The sequence below is a fragment of the Chaetodon auriga genome, chromosome 17, assembly GCF_051107435.1.
Source record: "Chaetodon auriga isolate fChaAug3 chromosome 17, fChaAug3.hap1, whole genome shotgun sequence".
NCBI classification, from domain to species: domain Eukaryota; kingdom Metazoa; phylum Chordata; class Actinopteri; order Chaetodontiformes; family Chaetodontidae; genus Chaetodon; species Chaetodon auriga.
The window spans coordinates 3,007,362-3,026,541 of record NC_135090.1 but is presented as its reverse complement, the minus strand read 5'-3'; the positions used below and the strand labels follow the sequence as shown (position 1 = coordinate 3,026,541).

The following is a 19,180-nucleotide window of genomic DNA, read 5'->3' as shown; positions in this document are numbered from 1 at the left end:
TCAACATGCCAGAACAACAATCGCATTCTTTCTATGGAAACTAAACAATGCTGGATGGACATCTAGCAACAATCCCATCTACTACGCTGGTCTGAAGTGTGCTTATTCCTCACAGGAGATTGAACAGAGCATGAAAGGAAAGAAAAATCAAACATCTCCTTCTTGATGCTAGCGAGCGAGCGTCGGAGATGCTGGGGAGGGTTTAAAAGGGGAAGAAAAATCGACAACATATTTAAACAGATTGTGAAAACAATTCCATCTGTCGCCTTTGGCTTGCTACCACTTGCCAGATGGAGCACTTATCATTAAGAATGCTAACTGCAAGAATGCTGCCAATTGGCTCCTACAGACCTTCACTATTTCTCCTGTGACTGCACCGCCAAACAAAAGGCCTGACATTATTTAGTTATTTCTGCATTAAAGTAGTGTCTGTTAAAGTAATCTATAAGGCCAGAGAGAGCAGACTGCAGTTCAGTCGCTGGTTCAGCTAAAAATGCTCAGCCACACAACACAGCTAATCTCAGGCTCTGCTCAGGTGAGGAAATTAAAACTGCAGGCAGTTTATAAGTCCCAGGCAAAATCAATCTTTTAATTAAGTACATCAGTGCATCTTTAACAAGCATGAATCATTTCACACAGGATTAGGGAAATTAACAGAGCATAGGAAGTGCTAGTAACTAAATATATTAACTTAATTCTCATAATTTTCATCTGATTAATGGCATATGTTCATATGGGAGCTTTAATGTCAGTGCTGTAGTGGTAGCAGGCAACAGTAAATCATGAGCATATTATTGTCACCTGCAGTTAGCCTCTTGATCTCCAAAGTTCCCCTTAAACTTCCCCTTAATTTGCTTTAAGGTTTGAATGACAATGTAATTACATCAAATGAATGAGTGTGTAAAATTATTCACTACTTCATACTTTTTTGCAGAATACTGTTTTTACATTAAACGACAATGGAAGCAATTTGTATTTTTATGAAGAAGAAGATAAAAAAAATCCTAAAACAAAAACTGACATTGATTTAATTAACCGGAACAAAAATTTTTCAACAAACCACCCATAAAGAAATATTCTCTGGAGGAGAAAGAGTTACACTGGTACTGTGACTTTAAAAAGAATACCTTGTGTTGTTGTAACTGTCTCATCCGTTGATATACAATGACCCCGCCCCTTTTTAAGTGATTAAAAGTAAAAAAGAAAAAAAAAAAAAAAGTAATTTCCACAAAAATACTGTCTTATATTTGGGCCCATATAAGAGCCACTGTAAATTCACCGACTGCAGTGGGTGGCTGCTCCTCTCCCTTAATTTACAGGTTTATGTCATAGTCATAGCTCGTCTTAGCTCTCAATGCCATGTACTGTTATTTTCAGAATAAGGAATGAAAGACATCATGAATAACATCATTGGGCACCTCTACTAGAAAAATATTCTAAAAATGTACAATCCGTTTGGGTTTTTTGTAACAACATTAATGATCTGTATATGTATGGAGAGGGGAGGGTATCAGTGTGTCAACATGAGCCGTGTAAATTTGATGATTATGAGGCAAAATCTGAATTTCTAAGGATTTACACGATTTCAAAGTGGGTGTTTATACACATGGACTCAATGGCTAGAGAAAACATTATCACTTGTGTGTAAGACGTGAGTGTTACGCTATAAGAAAAAAGGATGTGATTTTCGATGCAAGTTACATCAATTAGGCTCAAAGAGTCTGAAAGTGGTAAAGTGGTAAAAGAAGCTGATAATTTGCAAATGGAACAAATAAATTCTGAAATGGGAAACAGTGGGCTGGAGTCAATGGCCAGTATTAAATCTGAGCAATGACACAGGCAAATTACAATCATCACCTTGTAGTTTGTATGCCTCTACCAACCAGTCAAGATGGACTTTCCATCCATGTTTGTCCAATTTATAGCTTTGAAGGTATTTAGTGTCTTTTTTGGTGAAATTGGATTTATCACCATACTTCCCAGGTAGAAACATGCTGTCTTCATTTAGAGACTGTTTTTCCAGGGGAGTACAGAGGATTGATAAAGAGCTTCATCACATGGAGCAACAACAATCACCTGAAGCTTAATATCAGCAGAACCAATGAGCTTGTGTTTGACTACAATGCTTCAAATATAGATACTGCTGCAAAGAAGCTACAAATTCTAAAATGTGGATGCTTCGTACACATCTTCAACTCAGCAGCAAAGAAGATCTAAACAATCAGCACAGTTTGAAGGTGAACACCCAAGATTAGAGGCAACAATTCAGCATCTGATCAAACGTGAAACATGGTCACAGTCTCTCCTGTTCCTGAGTTATGGAGTTGAATAATGGCCAGAAAAGTGGTTTTGAAGAACATTATGATGTCACAGTGAAGTTGACCTTTGACCTTTTGGTTACAAAATGTCATCACTTTTTGCACTATGGTAAAGAACGTGTTTGTGAGGTCACAGTGACCTTGGCCTTTAACCTTTGACAACCACAATCTAATCAGTTCATTCTTGAGTCCAAGTGAATGTTTGGTCCAAATCTGAGGAAGGGGTCTTTGATTTATTACATTCACGAGAATGGAAAGACAACCTGAGAACTGACACCTCTGGCCTTGGCTTGTGCTGGCATGGAGGCATATTAAAAGTCTGGGTGTATTTCTGTTGCATACTACACATTGAATGAGTTGTCCTAGCATGAAGCTCGGTCTGAATAGAAGAGCGTTTGAGATGGTCTGTAGCAGGGCTGTGTAAAATCAGACAAAGTGTGCTATGGAGCATTAATTTTACAACTCTGCGACATTACACACATGCTAAATAAAATCCAGCTCACAGGTTGACTGTAAAGGTTTTCCTCTAGTAGGTACTACCCACTACAGGCCATGAATAACAGCCACAAGACTTTCAGCTTCATCAAGGTGGCACTGGGCCATGTTAGCCCTTCTGGCCAAATGTAAATGTGTGTACGTGCGCACACACGCTCCTTCTTGACATACGAACCCCCCCACACACACACACCCACACCACACACACACACACACACACAGCAGCCTCGGAGGCCAGCAGGAGGTCGATTAGCCAGTCCTGATAAATTGAGACATGGCTTTAGAGAAGTGCCAGCGCTTGGGTGCCCTGGTAAAAGCATTAAAAATGCAAAGCAGGGCCCTTTTAGCGTCTGCCATTGCACGCCTTGCATTTGAAGATAAATGCTGAACTGAAGTGCCTCACCCGAGTGGCTGTGGCTGCGAGAAAAATCAGAAAGCTGCTTAATCCCTGAGAGCTCCAGCAGGGTCCTCGGCACATGTCTGGGCCCAGGGTTTCCAAACCTGAACAGAAAAACACATTAACCCAGACTGCCACTGTGCTCCAACACTTCGCTATTTCCCCTCGAAGACAGATAGAGTGCAGAGCGGAGAAGTGGCTGAGACACTCCTTCTTTTCTTTGTTCATTTCTCTATTTGTAACAGAGACTGCAGTCAGGAGCAGCTTCGATGGTACTGACTCTGGTCTGTGCATCCACAGTCATGAGAGGAAACTTCCCTCAAGTCCCAGGTGAATGGCACCGGGTCACATATTGACAGTGGGAAAAGAAAAGGGAAATGAAAGACAACCCCAGCTCCCCTTCCTCACCACCAAGCTGTCAGATATCAATCTGGAGTGTTTTTTGAGGGAGCGGGGAGGCTGCTCTTTATCACAGATCAGAGCATGGTTGGTACAGATAAGTAGGATCCAGTCAGGAATGGAGAGGGTTCAGTTCCCTCACAGCTGACACAAAATGTTTCACGACAAGCGTACACAGTCCACATGCCGTCACTCTTTTACAGTCAAAGCAAAAAGTCGTATAGGCAGAAGATTTACAGCAGCATTGACACAAAATTGACATGGTTACTGGCCAGACGGCTTTCAAACTGAATAAATAAGGACTGTCACTGATGCTGAACATTTGAACATTAATCTCGGCTGTTACTGAAAAAGTGTACTTATCTATTGTTTATTAGCTGTCTCATCATCATGCTTTATGAAGTCATATTTTTGGGTTTTGCACAGTCTTGAAGACATTCTGGGACACCCTTGAAAACCCTTGAAAGCCTTTTGTATTTGATGTTGAAATTGTTTTACTCTGAACTCTGCAGATGTCTGCTACAATATGTAAATACAGATGACAGAAAATTATAGCCATGCAAGCAAGACAGCGAAGAAATGATAGAGAACATTTAAACCATGGAAAATTTCACTCAAGTATACGTTTAAGTAAATATATGTATTCCTCAACTTGCTTAAATGTAATAAGTGAATGTGTATTGCACTTGTATTGTCATTTGTTTTTAGGAAATGTGTTTTTAAGGACAACAACAAATAGATTAAGAACAAAACATGAAACGTTAGCTCTGGACAAATGACTGTTTCTCAGTGTTCTTATACTACATAATATCGCCAGAAGCTAAACTTTCAGGTTTTTTATTTTAGCACATTGTTAGTGTTAATGTTCTTACTTTATTTATTCTGTTATTTCATTTGGGTACCTTCACAGGCGATAAATTTGTTCCCTGTGGAAGGTGGTTAAACAGCTTTGGAAAAAAAGGAAACGAAAAATGGGAACCTATCATTTAACTTGTTAATAAGATGGGACTGACATTTAACTGCATTTGTGCTAAATTCGCTTTTTCCATCTTCTGGAGATTTTATCTTAATGATGAGTACACAAATCAATTTATTATTTTCACAAAATGCACATCACGCTGCGCAGTGGATGCAGGCGTCAATGCTTTTAATTCTGTGGAGGCCTGATGCTTTCCTGCCTCACTGAGCTGCACTTTGAGTCCGTTTGAGTTCCTGCTTCCTCGTATTACTAAGAGCCTACTTTTAAAATACCTTCAAAACTACTAGACCTCCCTGTGGAGACAATGCAAACCAAATTTAAAGTTTAGCCTTATTCACAAGAATTTGTGAGGGTTTTTGGAGAGCGTGCCACGAGAGTGATTTTCAAACTTCCCTCTAGGAAGCCTTTTGTTTTAATTATTTCCCATCGGCTCTTTCCTTCCTGCTCTCATCTCTAGCCTCTTAACAAATGAAGTGAGGATACAACAAAGCATCATAATACACTTTTCATTTGTTGACTTTTTTTTTCCTGTTGGAGTGGATGCATCCTGCCTCAGTTCCACCAAGGGCAAATCCACATCTGTTTTTTTTCCACTGACGTTTGTATTCAGGCTCACTGCCATCTTTCACAAAAATGCTTTTGGTTACAAATAATGACTTTGTGCTGATGGGAAAACACCATCATCTGTTGCAACTTTCTGAAACATTATGGAGAGACTAATGAGAACTCAAATTGATTATTTATAATCAATAGAAGTCAAACAATTAGCCAACACTGACATCAGTCACAGCTGAATTAGGGGAGGACGAGTTGCGCTTACAAATCTTTCATTATTTTGAGCTGTAACAAGAACAGTTTTCAGAGTGAAATCTCATTCTACTGATTGCATTTTACATTTCCAGTGTGTCAATACACACCGTGCCTCTCACTTGATGTTTCTTGGGTTCTGGCGACATCTCCTGTGGGATGAATTTGATTGGCCCCTTGATCTGCCTTCTGGACCTCTTGGTGCCGTCTGGTAGCGTCTCCATGGCGATATCAGCCTCATCACTGCTGGCCTGGTCACACTCGGAGCATTGCCTGAGGAGACGGAGGAGAGCTTCTCTCAATGAACTCTATTGATTTTATAATCACAGGATCAAATCTTTAATCTTACTGTAAAAGAAAAACAGGCCTTCGCAGCTTCTTCTGATCGAAAGGTGAAAAACATGAGTGACACTCCGGCAGAGTGGAAAAAAAGAAAATCAGTGAACCAATATGTTTGACTGCTTTCTGATAAAGAACTGTTTTTGCAAACAGTTATGTTGCTAAATGTCAGCCAATACTTAACATTGCTTGTTGGTCTTGTGTATCCTTAAAAGTGAATAAAATCTTTTCTCGGTGATGAACAGCAGTTGCAAAAATCTTGACAAACCTTTTTTCCGACAGAGCCAAGCTAGGTGTTTCCCCCTGTTTTCATTCTTTGTGCTAAGCTAGGCTAACCACATCCTGACCTCAGCGCTGTACTTGACACAAACATGAGAGTGACATTCATCTCGTAAATGAGCCAGTTTCCAAAAGCAACTATTCGTTGTGGGGCCTCAACACATGGATGAACAAAGAGACGCACTCAGGTTTTTGTTTTTACATGCAGAAGCCTGAACAGCGAATTTCACCCGAGTGCAAGATTTGGTTTGATTCCAAATCTTGGTTTACCATTGGAAGAGATCAGCTGGAGTTCACATGTTCTCGGATTACACCTTTTCTTCAAGAAAGAGAAGGATAACTTCTACGCACAGCTCTCTTTTAATTAAGTTGACTTCTGCTGTTTCCCTGGCTGCCATATAAGGGCCAGCCTGCCACCGACGAAGCAACAAACCAGCCCTGTCATTGTCAGAGCTTCAAGAAACTAAAACACGCATTAATCGGTCCCTGAAGCGATCTCAAGTCAGAAGGTATTGTCTGGGGAGAGACAGATTAATAACAGTGTTTTACTGTAAGCTTTATTGTTGTGTAAGCTTTGCTGGATTGTTGTGAAGTTAACGGACCACCAAATCCCATTGTTGCTGCTTGAAATACCTCAATCATAGCTCTTGCTGCTTGCTTCTCTGTGGTAAACATGTTACATTGATAGTGCTATTCCATGCAGAGATTATTTGTGCATGTGTTGTGATAACAGCTGGTTGTAATGATCAGTGCTTGGATTGAACTCTTCATTGCTCACTTCATAAATACAAAAAAGCCCTCAAATATTGAAATTTTTTGTGAACCCTGAACCCTAACCCATTTATGAGACAACATCCACTGGATCTCAGGGTGGTGTCCCATACTTATTCATTCCTATTAATAATTTTGCTGATATCAATAACTATTTCTGATATTTGCTAACAACAGAATTAAATGAATTTTCTCCCATCAACATTCTCATGTCAGAATTTGTATTTGTCCGATACTGCAAATACCTGCAAAAGGAATGGCATTCCCATCAGCCTCAGCTGTCATTCATGTCTACTGCTAATTAGCTAATGTAAGCACGCTAACAAGCTAAACTTTGATGGTATCTAGTGGATCTGAACAATATTCATCTTATCAGAGGTTCTAGCCAATACACAGTCCTATTAGATAGTACCTATAATTACTACAACTAGTAAAAGTCAGGCACAGGAATGGATACTGACTTACAATCATCAGAACAGTTTCCAAAAACAAGCAGCTTTTGCCTCCATTTATTATATAAAAAAGCACAGCACCTTTTAGTCTCTGTGGCTTTTTCCATGCACGCATCTCTGTAATTAGTTTTGACTCTGCATCCACACACTTAAATAACTCAAATGCTTCCTAATTTTCACCCAATAAACCAAAAGAGCTTCATGCTTAAAATGAATACTAAATGAATTACTCCAGTCACAAACAGATTGTGTTACACAAACATGTCCTGTATTGTAACACCAGCTGCATCTCCTCATTTCCTTCATTTACTATAGAATAAGATTCTCTCTTTTTCAATAAGCGACACAATATCTTAGAACTACCATATGTGGAACAACAGACACACTAAATCTCTCTAGATAAGGAACAGCAGTAGTTGAGAGAAGCGACTCTGACATTTCCACCATCTCAGCATCCGTCATCTGATAATCCTGCTGCCACCGACTGGCCTCAAATGTCAGGACTAATATGAATAAACAAACTGTGGTAATGTGTTACCGCTCCTAGCAGACAAAGAATGAATATGAAAAGCAATCCCAGTTCATATTCAGATTAAGATGTTTTATGATGGTAGCACCAACTATAATTGTCAGGTATTGATTTTTCTTTATGGAATAATGGATAACCAGTATATAAAACATTTCATACCAAGATGGCCTTACAGTATCCCATCCCATCTTCACCTCTCACTGTAACTTAAAACGGGCCATTTGATTGGCCTAACTTGTTGACTATTCCTATTCCTTTTTCCCCCACAGACAATGTTGTGTGTCTCACAGTTGGAGCACTTCTACATCTTGGACCATATCATGGAACTCTCATGATTATTTACGTACAAAAGATGAACAACTGTGTTACAAAATATCTGTTTTTTGATAAAAAGTCAAGGGTACAAGGCTGTGCACATAAACAGTTTGAGAAAGAAGAAGAAGAGGTTTGTGCGTTTGAGCAGCACAGTCGAAGGTGCTTCAGCTGCAGGCGAGCGCAGGGACGGGAACTATTTCAACATTCAGAGCGATGTGCACCCTAAATGAAGGCAAAGGTGTAGAGTTACATCTGAGTCATTTTAAGGCACGGAGGGATTTTTTTTTTTTCATGCAAAAAATTTTTCAGATGACTTCTTAGGAGAGGGGGAAATGGCACTCAAAGTGAAGCAAAAAGAGATCTTAAGTGCCGGGACACAAAATCAAAATGACGTGTTAAGCGCACAGAAACAAGCAGCAAGTCCGACGGCTGAGGTATCTCAAACAGCAACAACAGGGCTCAGTAGTCCGTTAACTTCACAACACAGTAAAGCTTATACAACACTGAAGCTTACAGTAACACACTATCATTAACCTGTCCTTGCCCATATGAAAGCCTCTTACTTGAGATCACTATGGGAGGACTAACGTGTTTCAGTCTGTCTGGTGGGTTCGGTGGCGTTTCTTCGAGCTCTGCCAATTCTGGGGCCATTGTGTTGTTTCATCTGCTGTATAACAGCAAGTTGGTCCTCTTAATCAGCGGAGGAAACAGCAGAAAGTCCACTCCAGTTATCCTTCTCTTTCTTGAAGAAAAACGCTCAATTTGTGTCTTTCTTCTGCAGGTGAAGTGACATGGCCCGGATACGTAGACAGCTGATCTGTTTCAGGATTCAAACATGTTCGGTCGAAACAAACAGTCTCTTACTCATCCAGCAAGTTGAAGGACTGTTGCCTAGGCTAATTAAAGTACAAATGTTTGCTTGGGAATGATACATCTCCTGCAGCAACTTCACTTTGCCGTGGAAAGGCGAGGTGGAGCATTGAGCATTAATTCTCTCATCCCGACGTCATGGGGATTCCCCTGAGTTCCGGTGGGTCTCATACAATGCAAGGCCTGATGGGATTCTGGGCGGTATTTGTTTTTTGTTCTGAGGTCCTCATCAGGGTTAAGTTTTTACCCGTGGGTCGTTCTTCAGGCTTTTGCTTTTACATGCAGGTCTGTAATTGTTCATCCACTTGGTGAGGTACCAACGCTTATGTTAGGGCCTATTAAAGGATGATTAGGTAATACCACATGCTGTTAAAGGTGTTTTGTTGTAATGACCTCATGTAAAAATTCAGTCCTCACGATTTATGATAGGAGCATAGATCAGTTCTTGTATCATATGGCCAAAGGGTTAACTTCTAACACCTTCAGTAATACATGAATGGTATTCCATTTTATTGTACCTCATTGTTTTCCCTTCCATAAAAGAAATCCCCAGGATATATGTATGACTGTTTTACTGTATGTTATGGCAAATACCTGCACAGTTGAAATCAGCTAAAGAATTTGCAGTGTTCCTTGATGCAAATTTATATGTAAAGTATATTTATCATTTTTTCCTTTTGTTTTCTCCCTTTTTTAATTTAATGTGTTGTGCTTTTTACTGCACCTGCATATGTTCTGTTACTTATGTACCTGTCATCTTCTTAAAGAAAGAAAACATGCAGCAGCACTGCCTCTACCCATTGTGTTCCTCTCATATTCTCTGTACAGTCTTCACTGTCATGTTGAATCATGTTATGAAGCTTGCAGCATGTACAATGGAGCCTCAGCAACCAGCAGACATTCAGGACTGACAGAGTACCACACTGATACGCTGGTGTGCCTTCTGAGGAATTTTGAACTGTGTAACCTTCACTAATGGCTCTCCAGCAGTCTCGGTTTGTGCCTGTTTCCTCAACCTTATGGTGATTCTGTGGACTTTGATAGTTTACACTTTGTTGTACTCATTGTCAGCTACTGACATTAATTTACCCTACATGCTTTTACAGTGGTAAAGGCCCCATACTTTCAGTACAAATCCTCATTTGTCCTTACATAGCAAATTTCCCATGTATGGCTATGACCTCCTCCAAACGCGCCTCATGTCTCTTACCAGTAGCTGTTCTTGGTCTTTTTTGGCATGCGTGTTAGTGGTGGCTCCAGGCAGCCCAGATGGTAGTAGAGCTTGCACGTGTCACACAGCACCAGCAGATGTTGGTCCTGGTTCTTCTTACAGATGCCACAGCTGCAGGAAAACATGTGAAGTTATGAGTGAGAAAAGGCTGCTTATTGTTATTTTTAGTCGTGACTTTGGAATGTAGAAATGCTGGAACACAGTGGTGAGCAGTCAGGCACACCATTTCCGCCAACGGCATTTGATGATATTTAACATTCTCTTTATGATTTAACCTACATCTTTAATCCTTCCTACTATTTGCCTAGCATCTCTCCAGACAGTGTGCTCACCTGTAGAGGATCGCTGGCAGGCTGGAAGACTTCCCTGGGGTTCCTCCTTCCTTCTTGCTGGGCTTCCTTTCTTTTGGGGCTTTCAGAACAGCAGGGGTGTTTAGTTTCTGCCAAAACAAGTTCCACATTTGTTTTCATGTTAAAGCCATGAACAGAAACATTCCTTTCTCTAAAAAGTGGCCCTGTTCCTCTGGGCAACTCACAGAACATGCTGTGAGCCACTTTTCACATTGTTTCTTCTGTTGGCAGTAGCTCTGATCAACATTGTCAACACTGAAGTTAAAAACAACATACAACAAACAACAACAACATATCCCCAAATCACATTTTTCTTTGTTTTGGTTAGCGAACTCACCTAACAACTGAACATAAACGGTATGCGAACTGTTCACTGCTTTCGGGGGGGGGGGGGACTACTGTTGTAGTTCTTAAATTAAAATCTGTCACTGTCTGAGAAGACGTTTAATAGAAGAGACTGGCCAGTATCAGAAACCACATTTGACAGCTCAAAACATTTTTTTTTTATAAAATATTGAAATTAGGGCTGCTCAGGGCAGATGTGGGCATATTTTACGGATCACTACTGGCAAAATAAAGCCAATCAAAATCTGATCCATTCCTTACTGAACTCTGCTCTGTGTTGTCCACCTCTGCCAGGTGTGTTACAGTGCTGCTCTCCTTAATGACAGTCATGCTCTATAATGTGAGCATTTCATTTCATATGCAAGTACAAATTAGAGTGTATGAATGTGGGAATTTTCAGTCCTGATTTCTAGTCCTGACCATTGCTTTCATAGATTAAATTGACAAAGTTTTCTGGCAGCAAATCAGGTCAGCTGTTGTAGATGAATGTTAATTGTGTAAGTAACTTGATAGATTTATGTGGTGAAAGAAGCATCACTATATAACACCACTGTAGAACAACTGCAGTTTCAACAACTCGAACAGAGTGATAGTCAACTCCCAAACTGATCGCATCTCAGCAATTTCAGGAATTATATTCTCCCACTTAATCTTTCATTCAAATCATATCAATAGTTTAAACTTCAGATTTATAGTTTTGAATCAGGAACTTCAGCATTTGGATCAAGTGGTTGGAAAATTTAGAAGGCTGCAGCTGCTATTTCAATGCATCAGATACACACAGCACAGTATTTAGTCAACATTCGGGTAAACAGAAGTGTCAGATTAGACACTGAAAGATACATATTATGAAAGATCAGGGCCAAAAAACTTGATTGGGATGTCCCTCATTGATTGACTGTCCACAGTGAGATCTGTGGATTATCCAACGTAGATGTTGAGCATTTCCTTTTTTGCCGTCATCTTTCAAGACAGGAAGCACAACAACAGGATTTCCATTCACCTCCTATAATGTGGTGGATGCAGATAGTTGATAATCCCAAAACCTGAGGGAATAAAACCTCTGCATGACTAAATACCACTAGAGGTAAGTGAGATAAGATAACCTCTTAAACTTTGTGTCACACATAAAATGTAGAGTGAAGAACATTTCAGCTTCAAAGTACAGACCAACGGCAGTCCAGAAAGTGGTCTGTTCGTCCAATCAAGTTGATGAAGAGTTCATATTGTTGTTAAAAGAGCAAATTGTCAATCATCTACGGTACAGCCTAGTTCATTATTCTCTCTTTGAGCATATTCATCCACAGTTTTAACACACCCACTACACCACAGAGAAAAATGGAACTGTAGGCTGGTGTTGCTAAGGGCAGTCAGACTTACAGACCTGTGACACTTTATTGAACACCTGCTTTGTGTTGACTGAGATCTTAGACTGTCCAAACAAAGTATTAGCCAAAGAAGAGCTGTAAAAGTTCCCTCACAGCTGAGTTGTGAGGACAGGCGTAGGGAACATGTTGTATGTGGCAGCTGAAAAGCAGCAGCAGACAGCCATTTTATTCTCCCCTGCATCTCAGGTGCATTGCTGCCACACGGGTTAATTAGAAAACTTATCTCGTAGGGACTGAGTCTGTCACTAAACAGACAAGGTTTTCCCTGAAGAAGTTCTAATCTGGGCGCGTTCGCTCTGCCTGCAGTGCCAGGGGAACATCCCCGCAGGGAGGCCTGATAGATGGAGGGACGGGGTGACCGAGGCACAAGGGGCTGCTGGGGCTATCTCCTCAACCTGGACTGCAGTCTGCCTGCATTCGGCCACAAGGAAGCGTCTCCTGATATGAAGCACTTGCAACATTGTTAACATGCTTTATCAGACAGATGAAGGAGTTTAGCAGTACAGATTATAAATAGTGAGTGGAAACAGTCAGGTACACAGACAAGCTTTAAGCTGTCTGGCTTCTTGCCACCCAGTTCTTCCCTCAGGGAAAATTCATCAAAACATTACAGTGCAGGAGCAAACTGGGCACTTCTTGCTGCTGAGAGCATGTTCACCAAATTCAACACAGTAAATTAATGAATATCAATAAATGGCACAAAACGTCACTTGGAAACAGCTCATAGGCTCTTTCATGTCTATGTCTCAGAGTGCAAGTTGTGTGTTTCTGCTGTAAAACTAATCCACTGTTGCTGGCACCTTTGGGCCCTAAACCCTTTGAAGCCCCACCTGAAGCTCTCTGATCAAATATCAGATTCAGGGATGCTAAAATCTCTGCGTTACGTCCTGAGGATACATGAGGCTGGCATCAAGAATGACAGCCACTCTCAGCAAAATCGGCACACAATCATTCTGGGCTCTTTCAGTCGCAGGGAGGTCTTGATTCTAACTTGTCTTGGCCACAGGTGGTCTAAACCATGTCCAGTTTCCATTTTTTTTTTGTTTTTTTGTTGCCTTTCCTGATCAGTGCTGCTCAACCCAGTCAGCAGAGCAACCAGTTGCCAACTCTACTGGTCCATCACAATGTTTGTATGTTTAGCTTCCACGTTTGCCTGAGAGTGGCTTCACAACCTCTGACCTGCCATAACCCATTTGCAGTCTTACCATTTTGTTATTAATTGCACATTTGTAATCTTTGAAGCCTCCAACAAACATCAGCCTCTTCTGTGCAACAGATTCAACAACTGAACCCTCAAAGGGCCAAGATTTACAACCAAACAGAAAGAAACTGTGTTGTCGCATTGACTTTAGGGCCGAAACAATCAGTCAATTAAACTACTTTATCCACAGAAAATCCTCTGTCAACTATGTTCATCAATAATCAATCATTTGAGTCATTTATCAACGATATTTCCAGCTTCTCAAAATTTCAGAACTTGATTGTTTGGCTGTTGAGTATCTTTGGAATGATGTTAATTTTTGACTTTTCTGACCCTTTGACCAACTTACTGATCAATCATAAAATAACAGAGATTAATCAATAATAAAAATAGCTGTTATTCACTGCTCTTTTTGAGTTTTGGGGTATTTTTCGTTCAATGCTGAAGTCAACTTCACAACTACTACTACTACTACTGCACAATCCTTTCTGTACCAACCGCTTTCTTAACTGATTTCTTTTTCTTTTTTCCTTTTGGGTTTTAAGTGTATATCTGATAAACATACCACACTAACTGACACTTCAACACCTGTGACTCAGGTGCAAAATGATTGACTACTGAAGCTATGGAAGGTTTTTGCAAGGCCCTTACCGTTCACCATTGATAGAAATACTGACAGTGTGGAGTGCAAGAGGGTGTCTCAGCAAGCATACAAATCACCCGTTTAAGCATTATTCAGTGATTCAGTGAGGTCTTGGCCTCTTGTGATGGTCAGTGCCCTCAAAGCACCTTCAGTTCTAAATTATGTACAATATACTGTATCTGTTTGTGGGTCTGGTGTGCAATTATTTTTCTGTTGACTGACAACTACACTTTAACACTTATCCCTGTTATAATATCTAGCGTCTAGCAGCTGTTTTAGCCTCATGATGTTTTATAGAGGTTGGTGGGAAATGTCTTATGAGTGTTTTCTTGTAAAGTTGCCAGCAGTGCTAAACTTCCAGGAGCATCAGGAACAAATGCACTGACTGTGTACTGGAAGAGGGATGAGAGTCCCAGTTGGGGACATCAATAATTTCTGCAAATGCACAGGCAGGATGACAAATAGGAGTTGAAAATGTGGCAGATAGATGACACAAAAGCATGCAGTGCTGTGACTGATGTTGCTACTTAAACCGTGTGTGTTCATAATTAGATGATTTATGGTGGTCATTGCAGATTCACTGCCAGTTTTCCTTCTAGTCCCTGTCCATTCTGCGGCCTCAACACTACATTAATATAATTTGACCATTTATCTACATGCCTCATACTCTCAACGACCATACTTTCAATAAGCCTTTTTATGGATTTAGCTGGTACTTATACACATAAAACCTTAAATGAGTGACTATACTGTCCAGAGACCAATGTGTATATAATATCAATATTCTTCAATGATTTTGGGTAAGGGGTCAGAGTTAGCTCTAATCTTTGAGGACAAGACACGACATGATTGTTATGAGTGACTACAAAATACCGACTAAGAATATTATTCCCAACAAAAGACAAACACCTGTGCATGTACAGTACAATACACATGGCTATAGACAAGACTCTATAAGGCACACCTTCTAGAACCACATGGCTCTGATGTATTATCTTATCATTCTACTCCTTGAGCACAAAATTTCTGATTCGTTGTACACTGCATGTTAAATACCCTGTTTCCAAAAAAGTTGGGATGCTGTGTAAAACATATATAAAACAGAATCAATAATCCTTTCTGACATAAACTGCATTGCAAAAACAGTATTTGATATTCACTGGGAACTATTCGACTGTTCTTTGCGAGATGTAACCTCTGCTGCTTATCATCTTTCCTAGTACCGACTTTCTTGTATGAGCCCAATCTCAACTCATTAATCTCACATGTTATGTCATCTCATGTTACTGTTGCCATTAACAAGAGTTGCTAACTTTGATACAAAGGGAAAAAGTCCAAGTTCACACCCATGGCTAGCTGGTTAGCTAGCTAATTGAAAGAAGAGCCAATTATTACATGTGCATTGTGTCAAAGCAGCAGCAAGTTGGTTGATTCAAAATGACATTGGTATTGCTGCTGTTCTAGCTAACAGGATCTACAAGGCTTAATTTGGTAGCTGTTGATTAGCCTGCTTAAGTGACATTATGAAATCCAAAACATGTTTTTGCGAAAGGAATTTGAAATTAAAAATTGTATAATTAAAGAAAGAACTAAAGCTATCTTAGCATTTTCATAGTAAAGCTTTTTAGTATGTAAATAAGATTTCATGAAACTGAGTTGAGATCTAATAATTTCCAAAATTATTCAACAAAGTATTAGTTCATTTATATATTCATCTCTATTTATCCATGATTGTGTATTTCAAGATTTATGTGTTATATATTTGACACTGACCACTTATATTTGTGTGGCAAAAATTGTCATTAAATATGGCTGCAATCCACAATGATCGGGTTCCAAGCAAACTGATCATTTGGATGCTTGTTTCTTATTTAACCGACAAGAAGTAAACGCTTGATTTTCTTTACAATAATTGAGCATGGCCATTGGTATACGCTGACACTCCGTTGAGGTATATAAATCTTCCTTTGATGCAGTTTTTCTGAAATGGATGGACATGTCAAACTTTCTTTAGCAACTAGATGAGCCTAAGTTGTAGGATGATTGGCAAAGTGGCTCCTGACAAAATGCTGAAAAAATGATTTTGGGAAAATTGTTAGAGCAGAGGACCAGATGCAGATGACTTGAGAGAATAAAATGAGGAAAGAGTTTTTACTCCAAGCCAAGCCATTTCTAAGATAATCGTGAAAATGTAAACTTGGTTGTTACAGCATCACCTTGTAATAGTAACAGTAACCTGAGTGATAGTGTTTCTTCTTTCCAGCAATTTGTATTTTGAATTTGTACAGGTTGCCCAGCTACAATCTCATCATTTTGGTGGTTTCGGGCATATTGTCAAATATTTTGGTGCAGTTTGATTCAACACTGAGCAAAAAAAAAAAGAATGTTTTTTACAGCAATATGTGATGGGATCTGGGAAAACCAGTCACAATCGAAATTTTACCTTTTGGAGATTTTAATATCACCTAGAAGCTTATTTCAAGCTCTTTTCAAATCTGTTTTCATTATTTTTATATCTGGTTTGTATTAAGTGTTATGATCACTCAACGTCAGCTGATCAGTAGGATTTTGTGGAGCAGAATTTTGAGAAAAACAGGTTTAAAGACAAGGATTCTAAATCAGAACACGACCAGCTACCTCAAACTCTCTCCGTCTCTGAAGCTTTGACATCTCTCTCTGTGTATTTTGTGGCATCTGACTGAGGTGTCAAAATAGTGTTTTGACGATTAGGGTGAACACGTTCCACTTTATGTGGGACAGTCACGCATTTCCATTACTTTTCACACGTCCCGCAAATTGTGATGTCGCAAATCGTTAGCGACACTGTCAATAATAATTTACAATAACATCACAGTTTGCGGGACATTTGAAAAGTAATGGAAATGCGTGACTGTCTCGCACAAAGCGGGACATCTGGTCAACCTAACTATGACAGATAAACCGTCTTCGTAGGCTGTGTAGACTAACACGTTAGGGGCGGATTTCATGCGCTGTTTGTTTTTCATTCGTAGGAGATAACAACAAACAGCGTGCCTAATTCAAATAACGTTTTTAACATATTAAACAAGTGAAATATAATGAGATATTTTCAGGAATAATAGACAAGATGTTGTAAAATAATAATTTAATGAAAACCCAATTTCGCCAATATTTTAACTTTCGCCCTTTTTTCACGTTTTCCTGGAAAAGTGCCAGCGCGACATCCAACGGGTTTTCCTAGATTCCATCACATATATTAAATATCTTGGATAAATTTGAATGATTTTTTTGAGGCTTTAGCTGCAATATCGATGAAAATCTGAGTTAATGCAAATAAACCACTCCCCTTTTCACCAAATCATGACCAAACTTTATACAATGAATTGAACATGACCTGAGAAAATGGAGAAAATGTCTGCTCAAATTTGTGACGCTAATTATGAGATCTAACCTCTTCAAATTTGTGGCCACCCCAAGTTGCAGAATGTTCCAGAACCAGGCAGCAAAACTCAGCAGAAGCATTTGAACAAGTGTAGCAATTTTGGCTCAAATATCTTAAGCCAATTTTGATTTCTGAGCTTTTATGTAAAATTGAACTAAAAGACACAGGTTTGAAAAGGACAATGTCAAAACCATATGGAACACCACAATGCCGATTGCTCAAAAATTTGTAGGAGTAGTGAAAAAGCAGATTTGAAATTCAAGTTGCTGGAAATGTATCATGCCACAAACGGCCGTGGCTTATATGCATAGCTTCATTTGGATCCACAGAAGAATTTGTTGCCATTACTTACAGAAAGTAATAGGTCACAACATAAAGTTCAATGTCATAGGTCCAAAATTTGGCCAGTTAATCCATTTTTTTTTTTTGTCTGAGTCTGAGATTTCCAACCCATTTGCAGAGTTTGGGAACTGTAGCTGTTACGTTTTCACAAACCGAGATATTTTAAGGGCACAAAAAGAAGTGGTAGTAGAAGAAGAAGAAGTAGAAATAGAATATGAAGAAGATGATGAGGATGAAGAGGAAGATGATGATGATGATGATGATGATGCTCTACATGTCAGCATTGCTTTCTGGGGGACATTCCTTATAACCCCTCACAATGACTTTGTGTGTAAATTCAAGTTTCAGTTTGCCACGACAAAGAACTAAAGATTTGAGTCTATTTTTGTAGACTGCAGTTCACATTCATTTAATAACCTATCAGCCACAGTGGCACATCTTAGCAATTGGTTGCCATAGGAAAGAGAAGTGGGAGACAGCGTTTATTTCATCACAGTCAGGTCTGAATTCATGGCAAATGACAGGTCAATCAGTTAGCGCAAAATGAAAGGATTTTTACAAACAGCTGGGTTATTACAGACTGCAGTACCACCCCACTGCTGGCCATGTGTGTTGCGACTCGTAATCTGAATAACTCTCCATCACAAATCATTTCTATGCTAAAAAAGGAAATCTACAAACAGGAGTCTTCCGCAAACTTTTTAAATAATTAATCTGTATATGGAGAGCAGGATGGTTGGAGGGGAGAGGAAAAGAGGGAGACGGAGTGTGAAGAGGCAGTGATGGTGGTGGTACCTGGCCCAGGATGCCTCCCAGCAGAGTCCACATGGCCTGGCCTTCACTTCGCAGTTTCCCATTCACATTCAGCAGCTCCTCCAAAGATTCACAGAGCTGCAGGGGGGAGAGGAGACAACATGAGGCAAGGACACCACAGTTTCTATCAGTGAGTACGTGCGGCATAACACACACACACACACACACACACACACACACACACACACACACACAGACACACTAAGCTTAGTTTAGCATAAAGACTGAGAGCAGGGGGAGACAGCTCGTTGACTTCTGTTCAAAGTTCAAAAACACGGCTAACAACACCAACATGATGTTTAACTTTGTCTTCTTTGACCCATGCACCTGCAGAAATGTAAAAAAAAAACATTATTTGTGGTTTTACCTACCTACCTATTTACCACCTGAAATGTTCTCAGAAAGATATTTTAGTGTACTGGGAAGCTGTAATACGAGCAAGTTCACGACCAGGCGACCAGTGCTTGAAAGGACGAGCCAAAACCAAGCACCGTCC

The 19,180-nt window shown here is 39.8% G+C and overlaps 1 protein-coding gene across 5 annotated transcripts in view; it reads right to left on the bottom strand.

Annotated features, from left to right (window-relative positions):
- Nucleotides 1-19,180, bottom strand: part of phf14 (PHD finger protein 14) — an 84,796-nt gene that overhangs the window by 38,782 nt on the left and 26,834 nt on the right. For 3 of the 5 annotated variants that reach the window (XM_076754197.1, XM_076754200.1, XM_076754198.1), the window contains exons 11-14: nucleotides 18,667-18,762; nucleotides 10,514-10,620; nucleotides 10,161-10,292; nucleotides 5,506-5,668 (exon numbers count right to left, since the gene is read on the bottom strand). In XM_076754197.1, the coding sequence (XP_076610312.1) occupies nucleotides 5,506-5,668; nucleotides 10,161-10,292; nucleotides 10,514-10,620; nucleotides 18,667-18,762 (498 nt within the window). The remainder of the gene's footprint in view (nucleotides 1-5,505; nucleotides 5,669-10,160; nucleotides 10,293-10,513; nucleotides 10,621-18,666; nucleotides 18,763-19,180) is intronic. The other 2 variants (XM_076754199.1, XM_076754201.1) reach the window with 1 other exon arrangement.